The sequence below is a fragment of the Schistocerca cancellata genome, chromosome 5 (assembly GCF_023864275.1).
Source record: "Schistocerca cancellata isolate TAMUIC-IGC-003103 chromosome 5, iqSchCanc2.1, whole genome shotgun sequence".
In the NCBI taxonomy this organism is placed as follows: domain Eukaryota; kingdom Metazoa; phylum Arthropoda; class Insecta; order Orthoptera; family Acrididae; genus Schistocerca; species Schistocerca cancellata.
The window spans coordinates 394181451-394204209 of NC_064630.1; the positions used below are offsets into that span (position 1 = coordinate 394181451).

The window sequence follows — 22759 nt, forward strand, 5'->3', positions numbered from 1 at the left end:
CAAATGTGCCAACACCTTGTAGATAGAGGAGGCCGAAATGCTCGCTATAATCTAACGCAGACGGGCAGGTCTGGAACAGGATACGTAATGAATGCTATAAAGAAAAGTACGTAGCTGCTGAAATACTTAACTTTTAATCCATCATTTGTATACAGCATTCTTGATGATACAAGTGAGACTCTCTCTAGAAATGGTTAATGGCGCCTTGCTAGGTCGTAGCCATGGACTTAGCTGAAGGCTATTCTAGCTATCTCTCGGCAAATGAGAGAAAGGCTTCGTCAGTGAAGTCGCTAGCAAAGTCGTCGTACAACTGGGGCGAGTGCTAGTACGTCTCTCTAGACCTGCCGTGTGGTGGCGCTCGGTCTGCAATTACTGACAGTGGCGACACGCGGGTCCGACATGTACTAATGGACCGCGGCCGATTTAAAGCTACCACCTAGCAAGTGTGGTGTCTGGCGGTGACACCACAATTTGGGTTTGAGACACCCGGTGCATCGAATGACCTGGAAGCGTTCTTGATAGCTATGGTAACTGCTGGGGTGTGCAGTTGCGCTCCACTACTCGCGTCTGACGTGGCTGGGGTGGAAGGCGGCCGGAGCCACGGCGCCGGCTACCCCAGCGGCGGAAACCGGTCGCAGGTGTGCGCGGGCCTTTGTGTCGCGCGACGCAGGTTGCAGCTCCTGTGGAAACCTCTCGCAGCTTCCATCCAGCCAGTCCTCTCTGTGTTGCTACGGCACCGGCCACAGCGGGGTGGGAGGCAAACCTATCGCAGTCATAGCTCCACCAGCTTCCTACGTTGGTTACTAAACACGGTACATATTAACACTTTAGTAGTTTATAGGTAATATGTTGCGCTGATACGCGCAAAAAATTGCTATAAGCTACTTATGGTATCGAAGTACGAATCAGAGCAAACATAATAGTTTCTTCCATATCCGTTCATTTAAAATATGTTTAAAATTCTGAGTTACAACCGTAGCAAACCTTTAGCACAAATATTGAAAAATTAATAAATAGAAATATTAGAGTACTGACTCTACAACTGTAAGACATGCCGTACGGCATTCTAAAAAAATCACGCAACTTCTCGGGTCACCTATATTTACCCTACCCTTGATTACTGCTACAATTGATTTAAGAGAGAAGAAACTAGGTTATTCCAGGGATTTACATTGAATAACGATTAGCGGAATATTTCTCTTCCGGAATCTCAACTTCCAATGATAGCACTTCGGAAAAATGAAGCGTGTTGAATTATAAATTTTCATATTAGTTCCAGTATTGTATTTCTGTGTATTGTTATCACTATCTAAACAAAAGGGTCTAACGAAATCTCCCGAGAAAATAACCTAATAAGAAAATAAATGTTCAAATGTGTGTGAAATTTTATGGGACTTAACTGCTATGGTCATCAGTCCCTAAGCTTACACACTACTTAACCTAAATTATCCTAAGGACAAACAACCACACCCATGTCCGAGGGAGGACTCGAACCTCCGCCGGGACCAGCCGCACAGTCCATGACTGCAGCGCCTTAGACCGCTCGCTAAACCTAATAAGACAATAGTGGAAGACTCACTCTGTTCCACTGACCTGCGTAAAAATCGCATAATGCTTATGAATTGAATGGCAAGCAAGACAACTTTATGGGGCGCAGGCGATTGCCGTAAAAACACCGCATGTGTGTGTTGCTAACATAATCCAAGATGGAAAGTACAAAGTGCTCAGTCAGGTGCTGAAGAGGTGACGATAGAAACGTGTAGTGGATGGATAGTTAATCGTCACAGTATCGCAGAATTTAGTTTTATTTGTGGTTTATTAACCAGTAGCAGAGCTCTCTCAGTACTATGTAACAGATAAATTACACTTCCGAGCGTAATTCTCGCAATTTATTTCGGACTGTGACTAACCAATCATTTAGGAAGTGAACTGTTACATTGATCAGTGTTACTGCATCATGAAACGCGTGTTTCCATTGCAGCAGTAGGTCACATCACCTCTTGTTGCTCCTGTGTAATCTTGAGACATCTGGCACTCGAAGCACAGTGTACAAGTCTCCAATACTCGGTGACAGGTCTACCGTGGAATTAAAGTTAACTCCCAGTATAGCTAGCAATATAGCTAACTTGTTTTATTTCAACTTTCAAGATTCTTGGGCATGAGGAGTGTCCACTGATCTCGAAGAACGTCGAGGCTACCGCAGGATGACCCAGTCTCCCCAACTACTTTCGATGTGTGACATATTTTATTACTAGCGGCGGCCGAAAACAATCTAATCTGGTTGAAAGGGAGTCAGTTACAAAAGCTTTCACCACAGCTAGCGAGGGAGGAGTTCTGAGAACTGCGCCAACCGCTAACCGTTACTGCAGCAGGTTCCTCGTTGCTGGTGCTGCTGCGGCGGCGGCGGCGGCATCAGCAGCAGTCGTAGAACCGCTACGTTGCACTACTTCTTGCTGCCCGTAGCAGCGACGCGGAAGAAATGTCCACCAATCGTTTCCAGCAAAGACCACGATTTATCCCAATTACTTTCTTTAGCTACCTACGATGTTAACATGTACACTGCGGTGAAACGGAAACAATAAGGCCACTGACTTCGTCGTACGTGCTGCGGTCGACCGCTCTCAACCAATAACAAAACAGGACGTCTGACAAAATTTAAACAGTTTTGTCACAAACGAATGAAGTAGAAGTTCAACCATTGTTGGCTGTTATTTGCTACAGTACACAAGAAGTAAAATAATGCTATAGCTTGGACATAAACAGCAGCAACAGCTGTGATAATAACATTGTCTGCACTACACCGCGACAGTCTTCTGAATAATAGTAATTAACTCACTGCTGTTGAAGATTATTTTGTATAAAACTGAAACAATTATCATAGATGTATATTACTGAAGTACGCAAAACGTAAGTTAGTTGTTTGAAAATATATACATATTAACATACTGAACTTCGCGTCTCATTTTAATAATCGATCACCCGCACATCGAGATCTCTTTTCATTTCTCGCACGTGGAAGAATAAAACACTGTTTGAATGGTTTTATGATAACTTCTGTATACTCTGCCCATGACAATCATAAATAATAATTGTAAAATAAAGATATGTGCAAATACAAACATAAGATACTATAAATCGGCGCTACTTTAATATTCGGCCATCTCGCAATGAACAAACCGACATCCCAATTCGTAAAAATAAAAATGCTTGTTAATATCTTTTTTTCTTGTACACAGTTTTTCGAGTTACTCGTAATTATCTTGGCGACTTCGAGTAGGGCACTAACCCATTCTTCTTTAGGCCTCCTCTTTGGTTCCTAGATTCTGCTCAGGATTTGGCACAAATCCGCAGTAACGTTGTAAGTAGGATTGTGAGAGTATGGAAATATTTTAACGCAATTAAAAAAACCTCGATTGGTAAAGTTCGTGCGCCTTATTCTGCTGGTCGTTGTCTTAGATCTTAAACGCTTTTTCCAACCATTTTGTGCAACCTCACTTTTAAAATGGTATGAGAAGTGCCTTCAGTGGGTGCCGTCAATAAATATTTCACCCGGCCAAGGTTGCCCCTTTATCCCCCTGCCCCCATCCCACACCTATCTCCGCCCACGTCCGTGCTTTACACTGATAAACTAGACTAGAGGTTTCCCTTCTGCAATTCGTCATTGTCGTTCTTGCGTCTCCGACGCGCCATACCATTTGATATAATACGGTGAATTTACCTGTGTCCGCAAATAAATCAACTTCGCACCATTCAGTGCGTTTGCTACCGTAGCTCTTCGGTAAGTCCAGCCTATTCTTTTCGTCGTTTTCGCTAATACAGTTTTTTATGCCAGATGCACTTTGTAGGCTTGACTACGCAGAAATTAATGGGACGACGGTCTTCTCAGTCCAGTCCTCCGAGCTAGATGAGGATGCTTAGCGCTTTGGACTCGCCTTCGGAACGGATGCAGTTCAAATCACCGTGCGTCGTCCTTGGTTCGTCTTAAAGTAAGACGTGTGGTTCGTATAGAACGGACGCAGCCGACTATCAATTGTCTGATGACCTGCTTTGCCTGACGCTGCATGGAACGTCACACGTTGCTAGGACATAATTCAGAAGCTTGAAAATACCAAGTTGTAAACACATGTGGCCTACAAATGATCAGTTTTTGTAATTCGGCCTGCGGCTGCTAAAAGGTCCCCGACTCATGTCCTCTACCATTGGTTCCCAACCTTTCCGAAAGCATTACCCCTGACTACAATCAAATATTAGCTAGTATCCCTCTTCCCACCACATTCATGAACATTAGCGCCTAACTAAACTTAAGAATGCAAAAAAAATTTTTTTTGGTCAGTTTCAGTTTTAAAATGACGAAAGAAAAGATAAATGATATTTAGTTTTTGTAGGTTTTTTTTAATGAGTCAGTGAGAGAATTGGTACTGTTTGTTTCTAGCAACCTTTTTTATACAGTGATAAAGGAACTCGCAGAGCGTGTCGAGTGTAACCTACAACACTTTCTCAGAAAAGAAACTTAGCAATTTGGAAATTTGTGGTAAGTTCCTATGGGACCAAACTGCTGAGGCCATCGGTCCCTAGACTTACACACTACTTAAACTAACTTAAACTAACTTACGCTATGGACAACACACACACCCATGCCCGAGGGAGGACACGAACCTCCGTCGGGGGCAGCCGCGCGGACTGTGGCAAGGCACCCGAGACCGCGTGGCTATCCCGGGTGACTAGGGAAAGTTATCCATCCACCTTGAGGGTAGACACTTGTTACAAAACATGCGTCCTTAGCTCCTGGGCCGGCTGGAGTGGCCGAGCGGTTCTAGGCGCTACAGTCTGGAGCTGCCCGACCGCTACGGTCGCAGGTTCGAATCGTGCCTCGGGCATGGATGAGTGTGATGTCCTTAGGTTAGTTAGGTTTAAGCAGTTCTAAGTTCTAGGGGACTGATGACCTCAGAAGTTAAGTCCCATAGTGCTCAGAGCCATTTGAACCATTTTTTGAACCTGTGCTGCACTCCTCTCCCTAGGCCACTTGCTTCACCCGTATCGTGCACCCGCATTTGAAATAAACCAAATTAAAATGTGTTTATTGTACTTGCGGCTTACTGTGGGTAAATCACTTGATTGGTGGAGTCGTTGCTTCTGAATTGGCAGAAATTGCAAGACGTGAGGCTGTGAATGGTCGTGTTGACCACTCCCACTAATAATAATGTGTTGGCCCTACAGAAGTTAAGTAGCCATTACATAGTTAGTGTTGTCTAATGTTGCCATTTAGTTTATAGTTGCGTTGTGAATAATGAAGCAATTTCTGATGTATTGTGAGAATTCCTACAACACTGAGATATTTATGCATATATGGTGTACATGTATCAGTTTTACTGTCACAGATGCGTGGTAGAAAGTAGAAAGTAAGTGTGTTGTTGTTGTTGTTGTTGTTGTGGTCTTCAGTCCACAGACTGGTTTGATGCAGCTCTCCATGCTACTCTATCCTGTGCAAGCTTCTTCATCTCCCAGTACCTACTGCAACCTACATCCTTCTGAATCTGTTTAGTGTATTCATCTCTTGGTCTCCCTCTGTAGTGGGTGGATTATGTGAGAAAGATGTTGTTGAGGCTTGCTAGTGGGCGATCCAGCTTTCATGGAGCGCGTAGGCGGGAGGGGTCTCGAGGATATTTTCATTACATCTTCATAAAATTCTGATGTAAAGTATTTGATACGTAATTACTATTGCACATGTATGCTTTAAAATGCTGTATTCTGCTTTATAAATTTTAAGAAGTAAACTAACTTCCCTACTTCACAGATCAGCATTACAGTGGAACTGGTGGACGATTACAAAATTTTACTATTAAAAGAGATCAAAAACGTGCAGTAGGTAAGACGGTTGACTATCCCTGCATCAGGGGGGTAATTAGGGCCAGGTTGAGAAGCACTGTTGGTCGGAGCAGAAGTGAATGTGTGTGTGTGTGGGTGCGGCAGGTGGTGCAGCTGGGCGCGGGCGCGCTGCCGGCGGGCTCCTCGGTGTCGGTGGTGTCGGTGTCGGGGCCGCGCGAGCTGCACGTGCTGGCGGGCGCGCTGTCCGGCGTGCGGCTGCTGCAGCGCCTGCGCCTGCGCAGCATCGGCAAGGTCGTGCTGCGCAAGGCCGCCCTGCACGCGTACGCCGAGCCTCACGCCATCCTTGAGGTGAGCACTCACCAGCCTCGCACTGCTCCTACCGAATTCCCAACTACCCCACTTCTGTTACTCAACGAAGCTCACAATACTAACTATGTTTATCCGCGACACCATCTCCCCCACCATCTTCTTGGCAGACACTGGATGACATCAAAATGTAATTGCCACTCTGTAAAGGAGTGTGCGCTGATATGGAAACTTCCTGGCGGATTAAAACTGTGTGCTGGACGAGAGACGGCCTCCGGACCTCTGCCTTTGGCGAACAAGTGCTCTGCGACTGAGGAACCGAAGCACGACTCAAAGCCTTACTTCTGCCGGTGCCTCCTCTCGTGCCTTCCAAATTCACAAAAGCTCTCCTGCGCAACTTTCAAGGCTACAGTCATCGTCCAGGAGTGCTAGACTAGACTCCTCTTCCATGAATGCTTGTCTTGCAAGTTTTACAAATGGCTCAAATGGCTCTGGGCAATATGCGACTTAGCTTCTGAGGTCATCAGTCGCCTAGAACTTAGAAATACTTAAACCTAACTAACCTAAAGGCATCACACACATCCATGCCCGAAGCAGGATTCGAACCTGCGACCGTAGCGGTCGCTCTGCTCCAGACTGTAGCGCCTAGAACCGCACGGCCACTCCGGCCGGCCAAGTTTTATAGGAGAGCTTCTGTGAAATTTGGAAGGTACGACACGAGGCACTGGCAGAAGTAAAGCTGGGTCGTGAGTCGTGCTTGAGTAGCAGATTTGGAAGAGCACTTGCCCGTTAAAGCCGCCGATTCCGAGTTCGACATTATATGACGGGAAGGGAAGTTGCGGTCGTATCAGTAAGTAAAGCAGCCGCCGTAATTCCACGTGGGTATAGTCGTAGCTATAGCTGGCATTTTACAGCTAGCTTGCTGGACCGCTGCCAACACCAATACACAAATGGCAGCCTAGCGTCGTGGCTCTCTGCAGGAGAGACGCTCAGTAGCTCGGTACGGGCTTTTGTTGAAGTTTCGTGAATATACCTTCACCAAAGACTCAAGCAGTATATTGCTCCCTGCTACGTATATCTCGCGAAGAGACCATGAGGATAAAATCAGAGAGATAAGAGCCCACACAGAAGCATACCGACAGTTAGCAATAACGCTATTGTGTGGTGTAGAGTGTTGTTGTTGGAAGAAATGTTAACATAAATGGAGTTTCATGAGGCGGTCCGTCATCATTTCCTCTGCTGTGCCAACCTCTAGCGCCTGAGAGTAGCACTTCAGACTAAAATCCCCAATTACGAGGGGTAGTCGGAAGTTTCGTTTATAACATCTGTATTTGCAGGTAAATGTATGCAGTCGTGGTGTATGCTGAACTCCACACACCACTAAAGATGCCAATACAACCGATGGGTACAGTGGAGTATCGTGCAGTAATCCGCAACAGAAGAAATGGCGCAGCTGTGCCAGGCTAATTCAGATAGCTAAAGAAACAAAAAAATTAATTCCATAATTTTGTACCCTTGTTTTCGAGTTGATGTTCTAAACTCGGACTACCCTCCAGTATTGATTATAGTCAGTTTTCTCTTTCGCCCTACAATTTTGCCTTCCACGACTCCCCCTAGTACCGTGCGAGTTTCATACTGATGCCTTCAGAGACCTCCTATCATCCAGTCTCGTCTATAAGATAATGTTTTTCACATATTCCGCTCCTCGTGGCTTCTGTGTACGACCACCTCATACTTCTGGAACACCACATAACGTTCCGATTCTGCTCTTTCTGGGGCGTTGTATAATAAATAAGTCTGCGATTGACAACTGGCAGTGGTTGGCGTCTGTGTTGCCAGGTGATACTCAACACGCCACGCCTTCGTGCTACTGATAGTTGCATATTATGACGGGAAGGGAAGTTGTGGTCGCATCAGTAAATAAAGCAGCTGCCGTAATTCCACGTAGCTATAGTCGGATTTACAGTAGCTGGCATTTTACAGCTAGCTTGCTGGACCGCTGCCAACACCAATACACAAATGGCAGCCTAGCGTCGTGGCCGTCGTGGCTCCCACTGTGTCGACGCTTCTGCTGCGCTAAGCTTCGCGAGAGGCGCTCCAGAAGGAACGAGATTGGTGTATCGTTTGGTTTGACGTGCCTTACGATGTGCAGTGAAAATAGTCGATAGACAGGCACTGGCGACACACTACAGAAATCAATACCGAATGTGATTTTTGTAGGAGGCAGAGACTTTAAACATCATACTTCTGACGAGTCATATAACGGAAAAATTGCAAAAACTACCGTTTTCCGAACCTTATACATATCAATCACAATACGATACAACAGTCTGCAAGCATCTGTTACCGAGCGAGATACTTTGGTAATCAACGAAAAATAAAAAGTATTTCAATGACTTCAGTAGTTTTGGAGATATGAAGTAATAAGTATGAACTGTTTTCGGGCCGATGACATTTAACCCCTGTAAAAAGAAAATGGCTTGAATTAAAATTAAGAGCAGTATAAAGATCTACACTATACTCGGATTTATTTTTTACGTGATTTGTGTGGGAGATAGACGTTAAACCGATTTTCTATCGCCGGGTAGAGCTGTGGCACCTGCCTGCAGACAATGCTTCTGGCAACACCGTCGCTGCTTTGTACCTTAAACCTCAGATGCCAAGTGCCCGCATCTCGTGGTCGTGCGGTAGCGTTCTCGCTTCCCACGCCCGGGTTCGATTCCCGGCGGGGTCAGGGATTTTCTCTGCCTCGTGATGGCTGGGTGTTGTGTGCTGTCCTTAGGTTAGTTAGGTTTAAGTAGTTCTAAGTTCTAGGGGACTGATGACCATAGATGTTAAGTCCCATAGTGCTCAGAGCCATTTGAACCATTCAGATGCCAAGTAATTTAAATCAGATTATATAGCGTAATTCTTAGTAACGTTTAAACACTGCCGAAGCGACATATATGACGCTCAAACGAGTAATTTAATACAAGACACATGAGGTCTCAAATGTCGGGAAACACCCCAAAAATAGATGACAAATGTTGAAGATGTGACGTGGCCAGGTGACGAACGTCGCCGCACGGGCAGCGGTTGGGCTGGGATGTGACTGAGCGATGCAATACTTGTATTCGAGCAAACGGTGCAAATTTCGATCACCTTCGTAAATTTGATCTGCTGTAATCGTAGAAGTTACATAATTATTGTCCTCACTGTAACCAAGACAACCCTGTTCTTGTCTTGTGTTTCTTTCCTTTCGTCTCCTCTTTTTTGTGTACAAACGTGAATTAGTTTTCATTTACTGGTAGGGAAGCAGTTCGTAAACCAGCAGAGGCCGAGAGACCGGTAAATTTTTCGGCAATGTAATCACATAATTGTCTCACGCAATGAAAAACAAAATACTGCCTGGGAGACGCAAGACTCGAACCCTGAGTCCCAAGCGCTAAAGTCCTGGAGCCTCACCGACGTTAATACTGGGTTGGGATGATCAGCTGCTACAGACCGACAGCCTCATCCACTGCATGAGCGGCGGGCGGGGTACGTCATGTAGCGACATCAGACATGTCATCCACCTTTGGGATATTTTCCGACATTTGAGACCCCACGTGTCTCGTAATAAATCACATGCCTCGGCGTCATCTGCGACGATTCGGGGGTTTGTACACGATAATAAGAAAGCGGAACTAACTGGCTACTGGGTGACTGCCGCTGCTCAACGTACGTTGGTTGTTTGTAATGACAGTGTATGTGGGTGCGCAGGTGAGCGACTGCGGGGTGCTGGTGGTGGAGTCGAAGGCGTGCCAGGGCCTGCGCGGCGCGCTCATCGCGCTGGTGGCGCGCTGCGGCCACGTGCTGCTGCAGGCCGGCGTGTTCGCGCGCCTGCTCGCTCTCGCCGTCGCGCACGTCCCGCACCTGCAGATGCAGTCCAACGCGCTCGCGCTCGACATCAGCGCCGGCCAGGCCACCGTGGTAAGTCGTACCATCACTACGTCTACGTACAAGCAGGAATCAGCTGGAACTAACTTTTTGATTTTCGTCATCTCTGATATTTTATGGGTACTGAAGTCCATGTCTGGTTGACTATCACTGTGCGGTAAGAAGTTTGTACGGTTCCAGTTACCTGAAAGTCATGGAACCTAATGTTCCGCTGTGGTGCCGGTCACTTGAATTCAGTCGCACGTTCCAATTTTGAGAACATTGCTTAATCACTAATGTGTCGTCTAATGTGACAGACGCAAGTAGCTGTGCCAAGCGTGCTCAGTAACTTGAGCGTGGGCTGCTGCTCTGCTTACCTGCAACCGTCTCTTTTTACCAGTGAAAATGTTCCCACTCAACTCTTGTAATAACGTAATTTTGTAACATATTAAATTTGGAAGGGAGGGATTATAATTGTTATAATTGCGTACGGTTTTTAGTTTGTACCAACTGCCTTGCCGCAATGGTAACACCGGCTCCCGTCAGATCAACGAAGTTAAGCGCTGTCGGGCTTGGCTATCACTTAGGAGGATGACAATCCGGGTCTGTGGAGCGCTGTTGACAAGTGGGGCGCACTCAGTACTTGTAAAGCCAGCTGAAGTCCTACTTGACTGAGAAGCAGCGGATCCGACTGACAACGGCCGGAAGAATGGTGTGCTGACCACATGCCCCTCTCCCCATATCCTCATCCAGCGACACCTATAGGCTGAGAATGACACGGCGGTCGGTCGGTACCGTAGCGCCTTCTGAGGCTAGTGGGGACGGAGAGAGAGAGAGAATAAGAGATTTTTAGTTTGTATTTATATATACGTTCTTGAGCACTTAGGTACTATTTTTGTATCACGCTCCTTCTCCATTGTAATTGTCACTTATGTTGCTTCTCAATTTTCATAGCCACTTACGACCATCTGTAGCCTCTAGATGGTGGGTCAGTGCATACTGGAAGAAATAAATAATCAGAGAGACATTGTTCGAACTACATATCGTACTGCAGCAGTTTCTCTAACAGAGTTCTTTCCTACATAGGCAGACTGCACTCTTCATTTCTGAAACACCACTAGCGGAGCCGGCCTTGGTGGCCGAGCGGTTCTAGGCGCGTCAGTCCGGAGCCACGCGGCTGCTACGGTCGCAGGTTCGAATCCTGTCTCGGACATGGATGTGTGTGATGTCCTTAGGTTAGTTAGGTTTAAGTAGTTCTAAGTCTAGGGGACTGATGACCTCAGATGTTAAGTCCCATAGTGCTCAGAGCCATTTGAACCATTTTTTTTAAACGAAGACAGTAATCGATGTGGATGTTCACTGATCCATGACATAACATCTGAAAGTGGAACTTGTAATTCCGAAATTGGTAATGTGAATTAAGTTGAGCTATTGGGCAATTTCACTACCTTAAACATTTTCCGCTGTAGACAACGCCTCTCCGTCATTGTGTGATAAAGTTTTAATCGGTCAAAATAATGTCACATTAAACGACGCAACTGATTACCGTTATTTCAGAGGTGCGCTTCACCTGTCGTCGATTTCATAATACTTATCAGTACTACTTCGAGTAAGAGACGCCTATTTTCTAGAACTGGTTTAAAACCTGGATTTCAGTTTTCCAAGATTTCCTGATACTACTCTCGACATACATCTCCAATTACTGCTTTATCATGTTTCTCTGCTGAGATATGAACCTGCAAGCCTTTCTCGTTTTGCAGCATTTCGAAGTGTTTGCAATACCGCTAGCGTCGTAGTTGGTTGTCCAACCGCGATTAGTCGGACGTCTCGGAAGAGAGGTTTTTGAGGGTGACGGGTGGGTGGTGCTTATGCCGCTGCTGTCTGCCTGACTCTCTCATGGAACTTCTGTCTAGAAACGTGAGAGAGGAAACAGGGGAGAGAACAAAGGCGGTTCTGTTGTTCAGAAAAGTCCGTCACCACTCAGCCCAGATTAGGTGGAATGTTCTGGCAGCGGAGCACAGTGCGCGCGGCTCACGCCTCAAGTGCCACTGGGGCGAGTGGGAGCAGGGCGAAGGAAGGGCGAAGCACGAGGAAATGTCCGGTCTGTTGTCAAGTGTTGCGGAGGGCAGCCACTGGTCACTTCTTATTAGTGTAGAATTTTGCTTCTAGAGACGTATTATACATAACGCAGTACTGGCTGTATTTATGAAGACGCATCTAAAAGCTTACCGAATTAAAGTGAAACGGTTCCGTCGTCTTTCGTGACGTTTCGTTGCGTCATTTCTCACGGCCCCCGCGGCCGGAATTTACGCGGCGCGCGAGCCGAATTATTTATGCGACGTGTTAGACTGATCTTTGGAAAAGAATCGTTTATCGGGGGACCGAGATAAATTCACGGCAGTGTTGCATTCGTAAAACAGTCTTAATAAGAGTCGAAAACCTCACTTCAAAGTTAACGCGGTCATTACGCCAACCACAGTGAAGCAGCTCTAAAATATTCCGACCTGTGGAATGAAAAATATGCACTGTCATCAGTCAGTGCTCCGTCTCTAACCGGTTTCTTGCATCTTCCGCAGACGAAAACGACCATCCTTAGGTCAGGAGGACTAGGAGCGTATTAAATCTGCAGGGTTCAACTAAAATCATATTTCGAGGTCTGTTGATAAGACAAAAACACGTACAAATCTACTGCCCCAATTTAAGTTAGAATGCGATAGCTGTTCATCTCAGCCTTCGCTTCTACAGACCCAAAAATGAAGTGTGAAAATGTTTTTTTCTTATTAAGCGTACAGGGGACGTGGCACTGGCTGAGGAACGCATCCTTGTCGAGAGCAGTGGATGAGTCCATACCTCGGTTCGAAGATTTCGCGCACCATAGTCGCACAGAAAGTTCTTGATAATCACGCATTATGATTATATGGAGATCGTAGACAATAACATTAAATATTTTCGAAAAAGGCAAACAAGTAAGCAAAAATCTCATTAAAAATTGTGCTTGAGAAGGCTGCAGGAACGGCTAGCTATTTTAGTCACTCAACAAAGAGTGCTATAAGCACTATTTCGGAAAGACGAGGAAGAAAATTTATTTTTAGGCAATATTGCCAAAAAGGTTGTCAGGGGGTCTGACATAGTTTCCACGTGGCACGTGTTCAATATTGTACATCATCATTATCATGATATTTCTGCTACGATATATTTTTTTACCCACTTTATGAGATTTCCTTCTGCCAGTGTGTGCTCTGGTCAGACCTGTATTGCTTCGACTAACTTCTTCGGATGGTGGCACTGACATAACTCGTTAATATAGTCATTTGCAGACTCGCTAGCTGCACCTTACAAGCCATATGCGTAGTCTTTCGAGCTGCACCACGCCTATCGCACGGTGGCAGTGCACATCTGTGCCCATACCACTACAGTGGTCCCCTCCCCTTCCCTGCCGTGCCGACGGCGCAGCTAAGGGCCACTCTACCACTCGGCAGGTACCGGTGTCTCGACGCTGTACCCTGTGCTCGCCCTCCTGCAGGTGAACCTGACGCACGTGCTGATGCCGGAGCTGGCGAAGCACACGTTCCCGTCGCCGGCGGTGGAGGTGCGGCTGCAGGACTGCGAGGTGGTGTCGGTGCGCGAGGAGGCGTTCAGCGCGCTGTCGCTGGGCAAGCTCTCGGTGGTGAACTCGTCGCTGCACGACGTGGCCGCCTCCGCCTTCTCGGACCGCACGCTCATCGACCAGCTGCTGTTCAGCGGCTCCCGCATTCACCGGCTGCGCCGCGGCGCCCTGCTCGCCGGCGTCACCAACCTCACCATCGAGCGCTCCAGGTACAGCTCGACACTCACACTGACCCTCGGGAAGCTGGTAGCTCAACTTCGAGCGTTCGCCCCTATCAAAATAGATCCGCCTGGCAAGTTCTCGTATGCAGTGACTCCTTCAGCAGTCTCCAGACAGTAACAGCGTGCTTTTCAAATCTTTCCCTCGTACATTACATCCGAGGGCTATAATCACTCTTTACTGAATAGGAGCATTCTGACTGAGGTTGGTACTCTAGGATATGACCAGCTCTCGAGATGCAATGGTTGACACAAACCCCCTACGCTGATTTAAGTATGTATCTACGGCGCTATATTCTACATGAAAATAAGGGGAAGCGAACAAAATAAAACCCGACAAACTCAGGATGATTAAAAATTACGACTAAATACTGGAAACGATCCCATCGCACTATCCTTCACTCGCATGAGGCTTGCTAAGCTCACACATGAATTTCTGAGAACACCAGCACAGGAGTCACTGTAGATCAGTTATGACTGTTGAACATCATAATGTCGAGCGCACAGATTCAAAAGATCTACGGGGATGATCCTATTACTGCAACTAATTCATTAAATTAGCCACAAAAGAGTAGTTAGTACGACAAGATCCATTTTCCTTGTCAGAAAATTGAATTTACTGCTACCACTTTCGTAATCTCTTATTTATTCATTGTACTTCTTATTCAACCGCTCTGCTCCTTTATAATTTTGACGTATCAAGGATTTGTTACATAGGTAGAGGACCACAGCTTGACGCCACAGAATGCTCTACCTCCAAGTACCACAAAAAAGGAAAAAAAACAGTTATCATATCTCACTGAATTTCTTTTTTTCGAGGGGGGGGGGGGGGAGGAGGCATGAAGGGGTCTTTCATCTGTGAAAAGTTTGTTCCAGTGGTCGTTTTGACGCGCCTTCTCATAGTGACATGCCAAACCTTAAATGACTGTTATCTCCTTTTTGCTATGTTTTTGGGAATCTCGGTCGGTCAGACTAATCTGTATTCATCCATTCTCATGTTCGGGATCAACTATGAGAATGCCTGTAGAGTTAAATTAACCCGACCAAACACTATGTGTATATTGTGACTCAGTGAGTGCTGTGCTGTTTGTTCGCAGGATAGATGAAGTGGAGAGCGGCGCGGTGAACAACACGGTGGCTGTGGTGACGCTGCAGCACAACCACATAGCTCTGGTGCGACAGCAGGGCTTCGTGCTGCGCAAGTGGAACCGCCTCAGGGTCGTCAACAACACCTTCGAGCAGCTCGAAGAAGACTCCATCTGGGCTCCCTACCAGACCGTCGCCGGTAAGCAGCCAACATTACGCATTATCCCTCCCGTAAACGCCATGTTTTCTTTCACTTTCAGCGAAAATTGTGTGTAGCAGCGTTAAAGCGAGCCGAATTTATTTATTGATTTTTACTGGAGAAGACCCCGTTAAAGGTATTCATTTGCTGCATATCCATTGCTTTCAAGCTTCAGCAGTACTGCACAGCAACCGACAGTAGTTACACAATGTTTACCATTTCCAGAAATTAAACTACCGGTAACGTCGATTGTACCACCCCCTACAGCCAATGTTCACATAACAACATCACCATTCCCAGGTAGTGAATTATGATGTTGTTGTCTGCATGAAAGTATTGCCACAGGCTGGTCATGTGGAAATCCGAAACTACATAGGTGGTATTTCGCTTGATGTACCGAATGGAACCTCTCTTCTGATATAAATAAATGCAGGACAAGAACCATAACAAAGGGAGAGAACTCGGCTGTAACCGATTACAAGATCTGTGATGAGTTTCCACAATGTGTCGCAATGTTTAAAGTATAAAACTGGGTGGTCATCAACTCAGTATATGAGAAGGTGAAGTGAACGTCCGGGGCTAGAGGTTTCTGGGAGTTTCCAATGCGTCTGTAAAGGAAACCGCTCAAAAGACACTAGTAAGATCAATTCTGCAGTACCGCTAAGCTTTCTAGAGTCCTCGTGATGTAGGTATGACTGTAAACAGCATAGGAACTCAGAGACACAATGTTAGCTATCGTAACAGGTTGGTAGGGTCCTTACGAAAGTGCACCAGGTGTGCTTTTGTTTGAGTAAGTTTGGAAAATTCGAGGGAAACTCTGTAACAGCTCTGATGCCACCATTATATATGTCATGTAGGAATGATGAGAATAACTTTAGGGTGGGACACATATCGAGGTTTAGAAACATACACTCCATACTCCATACTCAGAGTGAACGGGGCGACAGACTGAATGGAGTGAACAGGGCGACAGAGTGAACAGAGTGATGGAGTGAACAGAGCAACACAGTGAACAGGGCAACACAGTGAACAGGGCGACAGAGTGAATGGGACAACAGTGTGGACGATGCAACGGTGTGCATGGGGCGACAAAGTGAACGAAGTGAAAGAGTAAACGGAGTGAAATAGTGAACGGGGCGACGGAGCGAACAGGGCTACAGACTGAAGAGAGCGATGCAGTGAATGGGGTGACACACTGCACAGGGTGAAAGTGTGAATGGGGTGACGGAGTGAACGGATCGAAAGAGGGAATGGGGCGACGGAGCGAATGGGGCAGCCGTGTGAACAGGGCGACGGAGTCAATGGAGCGACAGAGCAAAGGAGGCGACGGTGTGAATAGGGCCACTGTATCCTCTACCATGCACGGTACAAAGGATTTTGCAGTAAACAGACCTAGGTATAGTAAGAGAAAGAATATAAATCGTTCTTTAACTTTAGTTAGTGTGCTCACGGAATAGGACAGAAAGTCGCTAATGCTGATACGAAGTAGCATCCACCACAGACTATACAGTGACTCGCAGATTTATATGGAGGGATGCCACGATACCAGACTGTGGGCGTGCCGTGCATGTGGCTTTGTGTGTGTACGGCAGGTGCGCCAGTGTCGGAGCTGCGCTTCTCGGAGAACCGGCTGGGCGCGGTGTCGGCGGGCGGCCTGCGGTGGCTGGGGGCGGCGGCGGCCGGCGTGGGCTCCAAGACGGCGGCGGGCAACGTGCTGGAGGGCACGCCGTGCCGCTGCGACCTGCTGGGCGAGGACGCGGCGGCGTGGGCGGCGGACGCGCTGCTGTGCCGGCCGGCGGCGCCGCTGCTGGCGCGCTGCCTGCGCCCCAGTGCGCTGCCGGGGGCGGCGCCGCAGCCCGCGCTCTCGCTCGCCAACTTCACGGCCGCCGTCTGCGGGGGCGGCGACGTGCTCGTCTGCCAGGACGCGCCCGCCGTACTCGCCAACGCCGACGGCGAGGTCAGTAGCGCACCTCTGCCCGCCCTTTCATTTCCGGAGCCGAGGCACCGTCTCAGTCATCGCCTAATTTGCCTCCGCCCAACGTTCTGTGCGCGGGACATTCGTAAGAATAACCAACAACTTTAGGTTTCTTTCTTTCATTATCTTACTAAAGAGATTCGCTTCTGACCACTTGTCACCTGACGTTACCACTTCATTGGTTATCAGAATGACGCTTGTCCCTGGAACTAGGTAGGTGGGAACTGGTGACACCTGACACCAAGTTTGGTCCGTGATGACGTAATGTTGTGGCGTGTGACGTCATACGCTCGCAAAGAGAAATATAGCAGAACACTGACGATATTCATTTCACCTTCACGTTATTTTTTAGAATACGGAACCAGTGTTAATAACAAATCTTAGTTGTTGCGAGATACTGATCTGCAGCGTCGCCTAGGGATTATATTGGGTTCAAAGATAACTGATTTATGTTTTCGCGATTCCAACGAATGTCACGTTATGGCAGCTATAATTCTTGTTGTGGCGCTTATTTTATGGACATTGTATTTCGATGGAAGTATTATGTCCGGTTTTTCGATGACGTCAAAGGTCAATGCAGACACGTGGTATCAGATGGTTCAATTTTTTGAGCTGATAGAATTTCATTATTTACGCACTCAAAACCAGTTTATGTGAACACTCAACATATCCAAACATTTGAACGCTCTGTCATGATGCCTGTGGGGCACAATGCAGTGTGAGCACATTTCCGTGGGATACTATCAAGTGCTTACAGGTACTATATGTATGACTATGAGGAATCTTTGTGCGGCGTGGTAATGTGGATAATTATGGAAGGAAGGAAAGGAAAAGATTGGAAATTCAGAATTGGTACACGATCTAATCTTTTCACTTTACATCTTCATACGTGTTCTATCCATTTACAATTCTGGAAATGAATTGGAGTCTAGGTATCGTTCTCCCCCGCCCCTCCCGAAATTTTCCTCATTTCGGTGCGTTGCGAGATTTGTCACCCTTGCATATTGGAAGAGGTTATCCAAGTGCAGGCAGAGAGTTAATTTTTCGTGTAAGTATAAGAAGAAAACATGCGCCAAACAGAATTTTCGGTTTCTACAGGTTCTTGGTTTACTAATGGATCAGTAACTCCCTGATTGTTTAAAGAATCCAACTCCCATGTATAGAAGAGCTTCAAACTTCTGATTACTTTTTAAATGAGTTAATGTGTTGAATATTTGGCTTAAGCATGTAACTATGTACAAAGTTTCTTGGAAATTACTAATTGCTGTCGCTCTTAAATACTGGATGGATATAGTTTGGGTAATTTTGGCGACTTACGCTACCTCAAGATACATACACAGTTTGTAACTTTAATACTTGGATACACAATTTGTAACTTTAGTACTTGGATTACTGTGATAGACCTTTGACATAGTGTTACACCTGTTACCGAGTAGATTATGACAGGATTTTAAATTTTTAAATTCGGCCACTGATTATACGAAATACTGAAAGTCATTGTTTTGTTGCCGCTTTAAGCCGTAGATCGGTAAACTGAAAGTCACGTCTCACAGCATGAAACGGATTAGGCGTTTAGTAATACAATAAGAGATCTTCTGGAGGCTCTAGAAGACACTTATCTCATGAACCAATAGTCCACATTCCCTATCCATACAGGAGGACACTGTAGACAAGGCTCTTAATAAAATTGTTCATGTAAGCAGCACGTTTTTGTTGTGGAGTTCTGGCCGTTATGTCAGCTGACCTTTTGCGGGCAGTGAGTGAGTGAGTAAGTGGTTGTGGGGTGCCGGCAGGAGTCGGGTCGGCGCAGCACGCTGGTGCTGGCGCTGGTGCTGGGGACGGCGGCGGCGGGGGCGGCGGCGGTGTGCGGCGGCGCGTGGCTGCGGCGCAAGCGCCGGCGGCTGCCCGCCTGCCTGGCCGCGCTGCTGTCGCGCCGCCTCGACTCCGGCGCGGGGGCGGCGGGGGCGGGCGCGCGCCAGGCGGGCGACGGCTCGCCGGGCCACGAGTACGCCGAGCTGCAGCCGCAGGCGGCCGGCACGGGCCCGGGGCCGCCGCCGGGGGCGGGGGCGGACGACGACGCGCTGCTGCCGGCCGAGGACAAGTGGACGCAGACGCTGCCCGAGGAGCTGACGCAGGAGCTGCTGCAGACGCTGCGCGACAAGCTCGACGACCCCGACAACTACAGCGAGGCGCGCGACATGATCGAGCACCTCTACGACCTCATCAAGGTCGAGGAGAGCGGAGCCGAGGAGCGCGAGACGTGAGTCTACACTCTACTCCCATTACGGTATTACGCCATCCGCCCGTTTTCCTCTCGTACTAGTACCCGTACTTCCTGTTACGCCCCCACGCAGCTCTCCGTTCTTCTCTTTCTTCTCAAGTCTCTTCATCTCCAAGTGACTACTTTCAACTTATGTCCTTCTGAATGTGCTTACTGTATTGATCTCTCAGTCTCCCTCTACTATTTTTAGCCCCCGCCCCCCTCCCGAAAGACACTCACTTCCCTTCAGTAATAAGCTGGTTGATGCGGCGGTTCTAGGCACTTCAGTCCTGAACCGCGCTGCTGTTACGGTCGCAGGTTCGAATCTTGCCTCAGGCATAGATGCGTGTGGTGTCCTTAGGTTAGTTAGGTTTAAGTAGTTCTAAGTCTAGGGGACTGATGACCACAGATGTTAAGACCCATAGTGCTCACAGCCATCTGAACCATCTGATCCCTTGATGTTTCAGAATGTGCCCAATCAACTGATCCCGTAACACTTTTAAGACGGTATTTGATGTAAACAAATATCTCTTCTTCAGAAGCGCTTTCCTTGCCATTGCATTTTATTTCCTCTCTACGTCGGCCGTCATCAGTTATTTTTCTGCCCAAATAGCAAAACTCATCAACTGCTTTCGGTGTCTCATTTCTTAATCTAATTTCCACAGCATCACCTGATTTAATTCGACTACATTCCATTATCCTGGTTTGCTTTTGATGATGTTCTTCTTATATCCTCTTTTCAAGACACTGTCCATTCCGTTCAACTGCTCTTCCAAGTCATTTGCTGGCTTAATTATGTTCTTTAAAACGGTTTCCGCTCCTTCACTTTACAGTGAGCCTTCACCTAGTTTTAGTTTTTCCCCGTTTGCCTAGTTTGCGTTTCTTCCAATTCCCTAGGTTTTTTTCCGTTTGTCTAGTTTCTGTGTCTTTTTCGATTTCTTTTGTCTGTTTGCTGTTTGATTTCAGTTTTTCGCGTTTGCCCACTTTACCTTTTTTCAGTTTGCCGGTTCTTTCACTTTAGTCTGTCTCCATAGTTTTGCGATTTTTTCTTTTCAGTTTTTTTTGTTTCCCCTCGTTTGCGTTTTTTCCGTTGTTGCAATTTTTCAGTTTTTTCCCTTCGCCTAGTTTCCGCTTTTTACGGTTGCCTGCTTCGCGTTTTTCATTTTCTTGCATTCGCCTAGCTTGCGTTTTTTCAGTTTCTTTCTTTCGCCTCGTCTGCGTTTTCTCAGTTTTTTTCCTCTTTGCCTAGCTTCCGTTTTTTTTAATTTTATCCGTTTGCCTAGTCTGCAGTTTTCGCAGTTTTTTACGTTCGCCGACTGTATGCTTTTTCAGTATCATCCGTTTGCGTAGTTTGCGTTTTTTTTTTCTTTCAGGTTTCTTCCGTTTGCGTATTGGCAGTTTCATCAGTTTTTCAGTTTGCCTTTATATTGTGTCATTAGGTACCTCGTGGCGTCGCATTCGGGAGGACGACGGTTCAATTCCGCGTCCGGCCATCCTGATTTAGGTTTTCCGTGATTTCCCTAAATGACTCCAGGCAAATGCCGGGACGGTTGCTCTGAAAGGGCACGGCCGACTTCCTTCCCCATCCTTCCCTAATCCGATGAGACCGATGATCTCGCTGTCTGGTCTCCTTCCCCAAACAACCCAACCCAACCCTTGTGACGTAGTTAATTATGGGGGGGGGGGGCTGTTGTTGGTGTTGTCTGGTGTTTGGAAGCGTGGAGTGAGGCTGTGCCGGTGCGGTGTTGCAGGGGCGAGGTGATCCGGCGGTCGGCGCGCGGCGCGACGCGCAGCACGGGCACGCGGGCGCCGTCGCCGCCGGTGGGCGCTGCGGTGCGCGTGTGCGGCGAGTACCTGGAGCCGCGCGACCGCTCGCCGGACCAGCACCTGTACGCCGAGCTGCCGCCCGCCGCGGGCGCGCCCGCCGCCGCCGCGCTCTGCGAGTACGCCGAGCCGCGCGACAGCCACCGCCACGCCGCCCACCACGTCTACTGCGAGCTGCCCGCCAACATGGCCGACCGTCCGCTGCCTTCCACGCCCTCCACCCGCTGACACCGTCCGGCGCTGTACCACTCCGCCCCGCCGAAACAATTCGTCGTCCGGTCGTCCTCGACCACCGCGACTGCCCGGACACTACAATAGCGTCCGTAATCGTCGCTCCAGTAGAGCGCGACCACATCCTTCACCGCGGGCAATTTCACACACCGGCGGAGCAAGAACCGCGCCCTCGGCGGTGACGTCACCGTCGTACTCGGCGCATCGTCGACGCCCGGAGCGGCGCTGCGATTGCGAAAGTGTCCGAGAGTGCAGCGACCACTTGTTGCTGCCGTCTTTCTGGTACCTCTGTCCGACACTCGTCTTCCACAGCAGGGCAGCGGGACTGCGTGCACCGTTTACTGTGATCGTCCGTCGTGGAGTGGAGTGACGCTGGGAGTGTCGCGTAGTGTTCCTATGTGTACCGAGACTTCTTTTTGTGGCAGCCTGTTGCGCCGCACGTCCTTTGCATTAAGACTGTGAGGCGGCGTACGAAGCGCCGCCGTCCTTTAGCTGACTGTGATATGTTTTTAAGTGTCACCACTACCCGTGTTCGCGGACATCTGTTATCGCTCGTGTACCGCTTAATGTAGTGCCTGTGTTTTCAGAGATGTGCTTCTTTTGTCGAGGAGCACGTACGATCGTTTCTTTCCATTGTTGTTCTAAAAGCGAAAGAAGATAATCGTGCGGCTACAACTGACAGAAGTTGCTCTATTTTTTCGTTATGTTTAAAATAAATATTGGTGTAAATTATTTTCTCAGTATAGCACAGAAAGTGTTTACTTCGAAATTTTGTTCTCCGTCGCAACCTAGCCATTTTCTATTGGGGAATGTGTGTTTCATGTTGGAGGTTGAAAGAGTTTTCTTATTCAGAGTTATCAATGTCTTTCACGAATAACGAGGTTATTTCCGTTCGCAGTGTCACGTGTGTTTCAAAGTAAATTACCGAGCGTCCTGTCCTCTGATGCGTAGGTGTGGTTCTGACTGATGTGCAGCAAACAACGAACAATGCATTGCATAATGTCTTGCATTTCCGTTTGTATATAAATAAATTCATATATATATATATAAATATAACATGCCATTCTTGCAGCAATAAAACATTTTTATGTGTAAAAATTACGTGTTCACTTTTTCTGAAACATCACTAAACTGGTTATAATCAGGTAACACCTTTCCATCCGCCTGTTTCGTCGCTGCAAAGTATAAGAGGCACGCGCTATTTTGCTTCCTGTTGATGTACAGTATCTGTGGTATATCAGTGTCTCCTGTAGCCGAAGGAAAGACTTGCCTGTTGCATCTTTTACTCAAGTCATCTGCCTACGCACTTGGCACACCGCTATATGAGTCG

General features: G+C 47.5%; 1 protein-coding gene across 1 annotated transcript in view; it reads left to right on the forward strand.

The window, feature by feature from the left end:
- The window catches only part of LOC126188562 (uncharacterized), a 69332-nt gene extending 46805 nt beyond the window's left edge, over positions 1-22527 (forward strand). The window contains exons 2-9 of the mRNA XM_049930163.1: positions 5971-6174; positions 9874-10083; positions 13553-13845; positions 14952-15139; positions 16732-17096; positions 18908-18958; positions 19094-19374; positions 21126-22527. Coding sequence (XP_049786120.1) covers positions 5971-6174; positions 9874-10083; positions 13553-13845; positions 14952-15139; positions 16732-17096; positions 18908-18958; positions 19094-19374; positions 21126-21426 — 1893 coding nt within the window. The 3' untranslated portion in view covers positions 21427-22527. The remainder of the gene's footprint in view (positions 1-5970; positions 6175-9873; positions 10084-13552; positions 13846-14951; positions 15140-16731; positions 17097-18907; positions 18959-19093; positions 19375-21125) is intronic.
- Positions 22528-22759: the final 232 nt, after the last annotated feature.